This window comes from Thalassophryne amazonica, chromosome 8, assembly GCF_902500255.1.
Source record: "Thalassophryne amazonica chromosome 8, fThaAma1.1, whole genome shotgun sequence".
NCBI lineage: Eukaryota > Metazoa > Chordata > Actinopteri > Batrachoidiformes > Batrachoididae > Thalassophryne > Thalassophryne amazonica.
Genome location: NC_047110.1, coordinates 50,639,692 through 50,651,431, shown reverse-complemented (window position 1 = coordinate 50,651,431; position 11,740 = coordinate 50,639,692). Strand labels below are relative to the sequence as shown.

The following is an 11,740-nucleotide window of genomic DNA, read 5'->3' as shown; positions in this document are numbered from 1 at the left end:
AGGTGGGATGAAGTCACCATCATGTCATTCTCAAGTCATGAATCAGTAAGTCCCAAGTCAAGTCTCAAGTCATGACCACCAATTGTTTGCAAGCGGACTTGAGACTTGACTTGGAACTTACTGATTCATGACTTGAGAATGACTTGACAGTGACTTCATCCCATCTCTGGTTTCCTTATGGAAAAAGTGAGGAATAGAAGCAGAAATATTACTAGATTGACAATATCTGTATAAAATAGAACTCACAAATTAGGAAAAAAAAAAATAAATATTCTTTTAAAAGTCAGAACCATTAAGGAGCTTTGACTACATCTGAACAAACCCTGTAAAGTGATTCCAGAGTGTCATGATGTGAAATTGTGTTTAAATAGCTCAAAAACACAAATTTGGTTAAAACATACACACAGCAGAACACCTTATGATTTACACATTTTACAAACATTCTAGGAGATCTGTTCATTCACAGAATGGTCAAACTCCTGAAGTACTCAATCATACGACACAAACTCAACATGTACACACACAATCATACAATGACACATATTAAAGATACAGTGTGTGAGATTTAGTGCCATCTAATGGTGAGGTTGCAGATTGCATTATGCCATTGCCGGTCACAATTTTATTTCCCTTTATACATTTTCACTTCGTTTGGAATGGGATTCATGGTCTCTTGCCTTCTCTTGTGAAACGCAAGATGCATCATCCTCCATTTCATAAATATGAAGGTTCTCAAACATATTAGCTTGCACTAGCAACCACTAGACCGTGCTTAGAGGAGCAACTACTGATTCTACTTATTTTTGCTACAGTCTTCCAGCTGTGCTGCAAAATGCAAAAAGTAGTGTGAGTTTGTTCCTTTTGGGCTACTGTATCAACATGGTGGTGCAACATGGAGGCCTACACGAGGGGGCCTGCTCCTATACAGATATGCAGGGCTCACTCTAAGCACACGAAAACACATTAATTCATTGTTTCAGTTCATTATATGTTGTACACAAACAAATAGATGGTTATGAATGTTGCATTCCATTTCTGGCAATAAACGCATTGTAAATCCAACACACTGTAACTTTAAATCTGTTATGTGAAGACGCAAACATTGGAATGTGATACCTCTGAGCTCCGAGTGTACACAGCGTATTATGATACATTGTAAAAGTCTGTCAGAAATACAGTATCTGTCTTCCCAAAATCTGCCACTAACTGCAGATAACACTGCACCTTTAATGGTTTTTAATCCATTCAGATATAGTACAACAAAACTATAATTCATTACTATACAAAATATGTACAAAACATCTGCAGTTTACAATGCATTTGTCGATGAAGGTTCTCAGTCATCCAGAGAGGAGATATACAGATGTTTACTCGACAGCAGAGGCCACCAACCCTGCTCTTGAAGATCACCCGCCCTGCATGTTTTCCCACTCTCTTGGTCCACCCACTGCTAATTAACCAACATGTGCTCAGCCAATCAAGAGTTAGGAAAACACCATACTCAACTTATGGTTGCAGCAGGTAGACAAGGACAACGTGCAGGACAGGGGATCTCCAGGAGCAGGTTTGGTGACTAATATGTTCTACAGCAACTGGCCTTCTGGTTGGTCTTCAAGATGCTTTGGCACTCATCACAGGCTCGCTTTCCACTTTCACAAACTGTAAAGAGTTCTCAGCTGAACCACCATGAACTGCAGATCATAATGGTCCTTGGCCATTTGGCAGAGTTCCCCACCCAGCAGCAGCACAGTGGCTTAGTGGTTAGCATTGTTGCCTCACAGTAAGAAGGTCATGGGTTCGATTCCCACCTGTGACCTTTCTCTGTGGAGTTTGCATGTTCTCCCTGTGTTTGCATGGGTTTCCTCCGGGTGCTCCAGTTTCCTCCCACATTTTAAGACATGCAGGTTAGGTGAATTGGAAACTTTATAATTGTCCAGGTCTCCCTTGCAAAAGAGGTCTCGATCTCAATGGGACTAACATGGTTAAATTAAAAAAGTTTTGAGCATGCACAAAACATTTCGATGGACTTGCCAAACCCAGTATGTAGTCATAACACTGGCATACCACCACAGCTAACTTGCTGTAGCATGTGTTGACACCACTGCAGGTAAACTGCACAAAAAGTCAACAAGGTCCACCACAGACGGTCATGACATCAATATGCAATGCCAGAAATACTTTATGATGCCAGTACAACATATTCATATCACAATACCATGGGTTGCATGACTCAGAGGACAATGTGCCAAAATCTCTTATTATTACAGGGAGCGCTGTTTATTTTCACTATCATGAAATATGAGAAATGATTATGAATGATGGATACTGTTCCAGGCTGCAGCTGAAAAGACAGAATGCTGTGGCTTGATCCTAACTGTGTATTGGTGGTTTCTGGGTGGTACCTCGTGGGCTTTATGTTGCATATGTGACGGCATCTTGCTGGTTTGTGACTATTTATTTTCCTCAAGTATCACCAAGAATCCACAAGAAGCATACATGGTTATGACATGACAGAGAAGGATCACGGAATAATACGACATGGTGACTGACATCATCAAGACATCGACAGGACTCACCCAGGCCTACTAGATTAAGGTATATAGTTCAGTGTGTTGTTAAAAACCTCCCGTTATTCAGGCTTTAAAAAGTGAGTTGACGTGATGGATGAAGGAATTGTGTATCTTCGGACACTTATCATGCTGCCCTTTTATTGCTCCCTTATCTTGGCAGTGACATTCGTGTCTCTGGACCCTCAACCTTTAAGATAGAGAGACACTTGGGAAGAGCTTATGGAGTGGTGAGGTTGCTGTACAGAGGTGTTTGGTGATGGCGATATCTTTACATGAGAACAAAGGTCCAAATCTTTGATGTCCTGGTGCTTTTTTTGTCTATTTTCCTTGCAGCTACAGAGTCTCACCAGCAGTGGGTGCTGTAGCCCCCTCACCACACCCACAGTACTTCCACTGCTCCCCTGGTACCACTGGAATGGCTTTATGGTAAACAGATACTTAATGAGACTAAGATGAAGGGTTTCACTTGGATTGTTGGGGAGCTTCACCTCCTACATTCTGGACATGTGGCACGTTTCTGGGCCTCAGTGTTGAAGACTCCAGCAGCTGGACAAGACCAAGAGGACGGCCATATTTCACCTGCCTACAGCAGACACATGGTCACTTTCAAGTGGTGGGGATGGGCTGGTTGTGTGCCAAGGTGGTTGCCATCCAGGACCAAGGGCAGTTCTGTCATGTGGCGTATACAGCAACGTAGCATCAGCGCACGCTCCCAAACCTGATCTGACCTTTCATGGCTACCCAAGAAAATTTATCGAAACACACTCAGTAATCCTCTGGACATGAGAAATAAAATTTCAAGGTTATTGAGGGAAATAGCAATAGCAATCTCTTTTAAGAATTAAACAAGTCAGTTGAATGAATGATGAAGCATCTTGGAGACCAACAAGGAGCCCTGTTTTTGTAAACATCTAGATACTGTAATGCATGTGTCTGTTCCAGCTAAGTTTAGGCACATAGTTAGAAGTTGGTTTGGGAAGTGCGGAGATGATTGCTCACTGCATCACACTTCATGTATGTACAGACTCTGATCTTTACTCAACATCTGGATGTCAGAGATAGTCACATCAGAGACAATAAGTTGTTCCACATCATTAATCAGTTCAAGTATGATTTTTGTTGGAATAGACACATTTTTTTAAATTAACATCACTAAACAAACTAACATCTTCTTGATGTTTGCAGAAATCTGTCAAGTATGTTGTGTGTCTCACTGGAAGAACAGAAGCTGCTCGGCTGTTTAAATGGTGGTGATTTATAAATACTTAGTGATGAAGTTGATGTAGGTTTTAACAGCCGGTTCAGAGGGGGGGCAGAGGGTTAACTGGGTCGGTCAGACTCGGGTGAAAAGCCAAATGAATGGACTGTGGATCTGTCATGACGGCGGACACCTTTTCTTCCTCTCTCCTTCGCAGACAAGCTGCCTTTGGGTTCAGGTTCCTCTCTGTGGAATTTAATAAGGGATTGATTAGCACACCTTGGACATATAAATGTGAATATCACACATTTCTACTGAAAAACACCTCGGATTTTTGCTTAGATTGTGTTGTCAATCACTAATAATCCAATTACTGTAATTAATGGACTATAACCTCACATGCATTTGCAAGAATAAAGAAAAAAGGATGGCATGATACCACCTTTTATGTCCGAAATGATACCAGCACTGGAACCTTCAGCATCTGCCAATACCAGTCATATACCTTTTTCCCCTGTTTTAATATGAGCAAAACATAGCAGAAGCGGCACAAGCTCACTCATGGTACACCAAGTCCCAAACAGGAAGTGCCAAATTTTGAGCCCACAGTGAAACAGTAAATGTCACATGTTGAATACTTTCTGGAGCTACAACAGAAGATATTAACCTGTTTTTCATTATGTTGTTTTTGCGCTGGTATGTTTATCCTCTGTAAGGTTTTTGTGTAGCTATTGGGTTGTGTCAATTAAAAACAAAAAATTAAAAAAAGAGAAAGAGGAGCGCTTGTGTGAATAGAAAAGATCTCATGGGAATTCAGTGCACAGTCGACACTGAAACAGGAAATGCTAAATGTTGAGTCGACATTGAATCTGGGAATCCTAAAGTGAGAGGCAGTGCGCACCTTGACAGCACATGAGGTCAGTCAGTGACTATTTAGTGTCTAAACTGCATGAAGGATTTTAGCCATGCTAATGCTCCCCAGAAGCATTTACTGGAAAAAAAAAGGCTGAAGGACCTAAATGGCATGGTGAGATGCTGAAGAGCTTTGTTCATTCATGTCCACGGGATATACATATTACAACTCATATGAACTGAATTCTCAGTGGTGTTGCTGCTGGATTCCTGCTTGGACACTGAGTCGCCAGTTGTATTCCATTCGCTGAAAGTCTGCTTTGCTCATTTGGATGTTTTTGGGGTCATGAACTGTTTGTAACCACTGGACTCTATACGTATAAGGTTACTTAGTTACTTTTGTATGTTTTAAATTTATTTGCTGTGTTTTATTTTTTTATTGTGTTATTGATACAGTGGGCAAAGCAGATGGTCACCCCACTGAGTCTGGTCTGCTTGAGGTTTCTTCCTGTATTAAAAATGTCTGAGAGAGTTTTTCCTCACCACTGTTACCAATGTGCTTGGTCAAGGGGTGGGTAAAATTAGACCTTACTCTTGTGAAGCACCTAGGGGTAACTTATGTTACAATTTAGCACCATATAATTAAATTTAATTGAATAAAATTGAATCTGTTCATAAATACATACTTTGGTAACTTACCCAGTAATCAAAAGATCAACTCAAACTGTGAATAAAATATTCTACCCCCCGGCCAGAAAAAAAACACATAGTCGACAACATGTCTTAGATGTACAATAGATGATGTGGATCACATCGGATTTTTGTTTGTTTGTATTACATTTCCAACATCAGATCCAGCAATTTTGGCCAATATTGGACTGATATCAATTTAAAATATCAGATCAGCACATCCCCAATATGTATATGTGGCAGACATGAATGAGCAAAGTTCTTCAGCATCTCACCATGTCATTGAGGTCCTTCAGACTGTTTTTTGAGAAAATGCTTTAGGGGAACATTAGCATGACTAAAACCTTACAGCTTTCCCCCACCTTTTCAAACATTTTTCTTAATTTTTCTCTTAACCCCCTGCCACTTTAAGCATTTTTAAGCATTTAATTATTTTTTTTTTTTATGTAGATTAAATTAATGGAAATTCAACGTTTTCAGCTAGTTGACTGCACAATACGGCCAAATTATCGTAGCTCAATATTGTCATATCAATATGATATACGATATGACTATGATTTCACACAAAGTGCAGCAACAGTGAAAATTAAACATTCTTAAACAAAACAGTAATAACACCACACTCATTTTGCACTCATCATAAGGTTAAGATACAGTGCCCTCCAAAAGTACTGGAACACTTGGTATTTCAGACATTGTACTTTGTTTATGGCATTTCAAATACAAGAAATACAAACAATATAAAGAATAAAAATTTCTAAAATTATCTTCCTCAAACTCAAACTGAAAGCAAATCTCTAGAGGACTGGAGGAACCTACCACCCAATATGACTCACTGATTTCAAAATGCAGCTCTTTTCAACCAGACGTGTGGTGCTGTGACGTGTCAATCATCTGTGTCCAATCAGATTTCTGGGGAGTCCAGTGCAACCCTGGCCTCTGCACTAGCTCCACCCATGCCAGGAAGTGTTCAACATTTGTTCCTGTTTCACTGTGGAATCAAAATTTGGCACTTCCTGCTTCAGTGTGAACTTGCCTCTAACTTCCCACAGGATTCCATGAGATCTCGTCTGTCAATCCAGGAAGTGCCGATCCAGGAAGTGTTTGACATTTGACATTTCCTGTTTCACTGTAAACTCAAAATTTGGCGCTTCCTGTTTTGGACTCCCTGTACCATGAGCGAGCTTTGTGCCGCTGCGTGTCGCTTCAGTCGTAATATTTTTCCTCACTGTGTCACGTTTAATGTAGCACTGTGGCTTAGTGGCTATCACTGTTGCCTCACAGCAAGAATGTCATCCAGAGACATGCAGGTTAGGTGGACTGGAAACTTTAAATTGTCCGTAGGTGTGCGTGTGGGTGTGAATATGTTTGTTTGAATATATGTGGCCTTGTGACAGACTGGCATCCTGCTCAGGGTTTACCCCGCCTGACACCCTATCAAATGGTGGGGATAGGCTGGTTGTGGATAGGCTCCAGCCCTCCCAGACCCCTAATTGGAGTAAGCGATGGAAGATGAGTGAGTAAGTGTGTTAATTTTTTACCTTACGTCCCCACTGTGTGAACCCAATGACAGAATTCCAGTCACTTAACTTTTAAAGGTTTTCTACATTTTGCTTTGGAAAATATTAAAATGAGGCTAATGTTGATGTTGGTGAACCTTAAAAAGCGCATTATGCATTAACATTGTATAGCTGTTTAACTCATGCCGGTGACACCATTTGAATTTGAATATTAGACTGATTCTCTCCGTTTTTGACCCAAAAACATTTGGAAATAATGTCCAAGTTCAAAGTTCCTAGAGTTCCCCTTTAACTCCATGATATATAAGCAGGACCCTACAGTTAAGACTTCACAAGCAGCTTGACAAGCGTGCCTGGCCTTATTTTAGTTTGCATGATAAAAGATGTGAACCCTAAAATTCAGAGCTGAATCTACAGTAGTTTATATGAGAGTAGTTTATATGACGTTACCTACAGAGATTTTCCAGACCTGCTCACTGACTCTATTAACCATCTGCATGTGCTGCAATAATTATTTTATTTTCACATTCAGCTCCTTTTTTGTGCTCTCTTTCACTTGTATGATGCCACAAAGAGGGGGCCGTTCAGCGCCCCCTGCCTGTGACCTGTGCAGCCTGGATGCAGCAGCGATGCACTGACCTCTGACCTGTTGTTCCAGGCTGAGGATCACTGCCACAGCCTGGTGCAGCACCAGCAGTTTGGTCTGAGGCTTCTCGCTCTTCAAGTGCAGCTGACACATGTGGCCCAGTTCTTTGAAGGCCTCGTTGATGTCCCGCACACGGAGACGTTCACGGGCGTTGTTGGCCATCCTCCTCTCACGCTCACGTTCAGCTTTTTGTTCAGGGCTCAGCTCCTCGTCCTCATGGATGCTTTGAAACAGAGAACAAACAAACAGAAGTAAGAACACACATATGAAGCTGTAGTCATTCAAAATGTCCAAGGTTAATTCATTTTTAGAATCATACTCATATTAAAACATTATTAGTATTCAAGCTTCTGAATTTTGGTGATTGCTTCACTTTTGAGAATTTATTAACTTTATTTTTAATTAGTTTAGCATGTAAAAAAATGAAAAAGAGTGAGCATGGCAATTGCAACAAGAGTTCCAAACATGAACTGCACTTTGAAACCAGCAGTGTAATAACGTTAGTAATGTGATTTGTAACTGCTGTCATTAATATAGATAGGTAGGTGTATCTCCCCCCGTGACAGTGGATCGAGTTCATAAGGTCTCATTCAAAATTATGTTACGTCAACTTTGTCATTGTGTTAACTCAACTCCGTCATAGTGTACATTAACTCTGTTTGTGTTGACTGACTTGATTTGACACTGTAAGATAGACAAGAGAGGATTTAAGCGGAGGAAAGAGCTGATTGATCTATCTCTTGTGTAGTTCTAGATATTGCTAACCCTTAAAAAATACTTGAGGCAACGATGAAACTCTGTGGGGTGGTCAATTGGGTGATGGCATCCTTTGGGTAGTCAAGTGGCCATCCTCCTTCTTGGGTGTTTCGCTGATAGGCCGCGGCACCTCCAGAGGTTTCATCAGCGAATCCCAGCATCCCCGGTTCACTCCCTAGTTGCCATCAACTCACTTGAAGTCCCAGAGTCCTTTCTCTTCATCCACAGCCACTGGTTCCTCTTCTCAGCAGCCCTAGAGAGGTCTTTGACTGCCTGCCGGTGGGTCTTCCCTTGCACTTCCATCTCCCTGAGTAGCCTGGATGTTGAGGTGACTATGAACCCTCTGCAGCCTTCATCCACTGGGCGTACCTTTGCTTTCCAGCTGTGTTGTTGCGCGTCAGCTACAAGTTCAGCATACCTCACCTTCTTCTGTTCGTAGGTCTCCTCCACTGCACTCTCCCAAGGCATCGTGAGATCAGTGATGTAGATGAGCTTGAGTGAAGCTGACCACAGAACAAGGTCAGGTCACAAGTTGGTAGATGCGATCTCAGCTGGAAAGCAGAGTTTCTTTCCCAAGTCTGCCTGCAACTTCCTGTCCCATGCTCTGCCCAGCTGCCCACTGTCTGGTCTTATTTTGGTGATGCTACAGTGGCCCTCACCCTTACAGATAAATGGTGCGGACGAAGGAACTCACACAGTGTAAAGCCAACATTTATGTGTCAAGACAATATTGAGTGCACGTTTTACAATATAATAAAACGTGTGCACAGTATTATCAAACGTGCGCACAACATCATAAAATGTGCGCACAATATAATAAAATGAGCGCACATTCTCTACACATGCAAAACATTTTGCGATGACACTTCCAGGGCTCCGTAAAAATGCCTGTTTTTACAAATAAAAAAAATGGAATATTTTACAAAAGCACATTTATCTGTAAACACCAACACACAACACACGTCACATTAATGTGTTGGTTTACATAATGAATGTCTCAACCAATCAGTGTTTAGCAGAGGCACATTTTACCCAGAATTCTTTGCGATCTGTCTGTGTTTGTTACAAAACCTCAGAATTAGTGCATTATTCAACATTAAAAGATATATTGTTGTGTGGGCCGCCCGAAGAGGAGGTACTGCTGGCTCACCACCAGAGGGCGCCCTGCCTGTTGTCGGGTTTCAGGCACCAGAGGGCGCAGTCGCCTCACAGGAGCACCAGGAGTACCTGAGCTGACAGCTGTCAGTCATCAGTTATCATCACATCACATCCATAAAAGCCTGGGAGAGACACCATAACTCTGCCGAGTTATCAGCTTACCCGTCAGGTAAACCGACTCAGCCGTTTTGTGCCGTACGCACATTCATTGTTTTCTGAAGTCTTTGCAGTTGTGATTTATACTTGCAGCCTGTAGCCGAGTTTGTGGAAGTTGGAGGAGTTTTTCCTCTGCACTCTGGGAGTATCTGGATTTATTCCTCCAAGAGCATAACTGTGAGTTGCTGACTGTTTGCTGGGTGTACACACACCCACCTTTCACCTGTGTCTGTTCATGCCAGCAGTACCGGATCTGACAGCTGGAAGCGGTGGCCACCTGGGGACTCGGGACTTGGCGGCTCCGGTGTGTTGCAGGTCTCCGTTGGCGGTGGAACCTCGTGGGTCCCGGCTCTTCTCTGGATAGGCATCTCCTACCCTCTGGCCTGCCCACGTGTCATCTTTTGTGTAGCTTGATTGACAGACTAAAAGCAGTATTTGACCTGTTGTGTACATTTGCAACAATAAATTGTATTTATTGGCATCTCTATTGCCGTTCATTTGCGCCCCCTGGTGTGGGTCCGTGCATTTCACTTTCCCCAACAGGATAACTCGGCCACGTCATGGATTCCGAGGGGCACATGCCACCTGTTGAACAATTAATGGAGATGCAAGATGCACAGGCTCCAGCAGGAGACATGTTGGGTGAGTTGCAGCAGATATTAACCACCCTCACTGCTCAGCTGGATTTGGTGGCCGAGCAGTTGTTGGATGGAGGCTCTCACCGCTCAGGTGGAAGCGCGCGGACAGGGCGCGGCTGCAGCTCCTCCTCCTGTGGACCTGTCACTGAATAGAGATCCTCCAGTGGTCGTTCAACGAACTCCCCCCCCCCCCCCCCCATCCCCTGAAGCATACATTAGCCCCCCGGAACCGTATGGGGGTTGCGTCGAGATGTGCGCAGACTTCTTGATGCAGTGATCGCTCGTCTTTGCACAACGCCCCGTGATGTACGCGTCAGACCACAGCCGGGTGGCTTATGTTATTAATTTGCTTTGAGGTGAGGCACGCGCCTGGGCTACGGCACTTTGGGAACAGGATTCGTGGCTCCTAGCGACATACACTGGGTTTGTGAGGGAGTTCAGACAGGTGTTTGATCACCCCAATCGAGGTGAAACTGCTTCAAGTGTGCTACTGTCAATCCGACAGGGGCGTCGGAGCGCCGCTGAGTATGCAGTCGACTTCCGCGTCGCGGCAGCGAGGGCCGGCTGGAATACGGTAGCGCTCCGCGCTGCCTTTGTAAACGGGCAGTCTCCGGCCCTTAAGGAGCACCAGGTGGCTAAGGATCAGCCGTGGGATTTAGACGGGCTTATCAACCTAGTTATACGGTTAGACAACCGGTTAGAAGAACATCGACGGGAGCGAGACGAAGGACGTGGCCGGGCACGCGCCGCCCCTCTCCCTTCCAGGTCTGAAGCAGCGCCTCCTTCTCCCCGCTCCAAAGCCAGAACGCTCCACGTGACAACAGCTCCCCCTGCTGACGAAGCTATGGACACGAGCAGGGCTAAAGTGAAATCAACCAACAGACAAAGGAGGCTGGCCCGCGGAGAGTGTTTTTACTACGGCTCGAGTGAGCATCTGCAGAAAAACTGCCCCAAGCGGTTAAACGCCAACGCTCGCCCGTAGAGACTCAGCTAAGGGTGGGCCATAACACACATGCGGGAAACACACAAAAATCCGCACGAGTCCCAGTCACAATCCTCTGTTGGGATTTAACCCTTCATGCCCCAGCACTAATCGACACAGGGTCAGAGGGGAATCTACTGGACAGTAGATGGGCGAAGGAGGTAGGGCTCCCTCTAGTGGCCCTTCCTTCACCTTTGAAGGTACGGGCACTAGATGGCACCCTTCTTCCAATAATAACACACCAGACACAGCCCTTAACACTGGTTGTATCTGGAAATCACAGGGAGGAGATTGTGTTTTTTGTAACACCTTCCACCTCCAGAATTATTTTGGGTTATCCATGGATGATTAAGCACAATCCCCGGATCAATTGGCCGACTGGGGTTGTGGCTCAATGGAGCGAAACCTGCCACCGGGAGTGTCTAAGATCCTCAGTCCCACCCGGTGAGACAGCTAAGGAGGAGGTTCGAGTCCCCCCCAATCTCACAATGGTGCCGGCTGAGTACCATGATCTTGCTGACGTTTTCAGCAAAGATCTGGCACTCACGCTTCCCCCGCACCGACCGTATGATTG

General features: G+C 44.0%; 1 protein-coding gene across 1 annotated transcript in view; it reads right to left on the bottom strand.

The window, feature by feature from the left end:
* Window positions 1-3,585: 3,585 nt before the first annotated feature.
* The window catches only part of LOC117515583 (transcription factor 12-like), a 42,696-nt gene continuing 34,541 nt past the window's right edge, over window positions 3,586-11,740 (bottom strand). The window contains exons 11-12 of the mRNA XM_034176204.1: window positions 7,470-7,699; window positions 3,586-4,014 (exon numbers count right to left, since the gene is read on the bottom strand). Of these exons, the coding sequence (XP_034032095.1) occupies window positions 3,872-4,014; window positions 7,470-7,699 (373 nt within the window). The 3' untranslated portion in view covers window positions 3,586-3,871. The remainder of the gene's footprint in view (window positions 4,015-7,469; window positions 7,700-11,740) is intronic.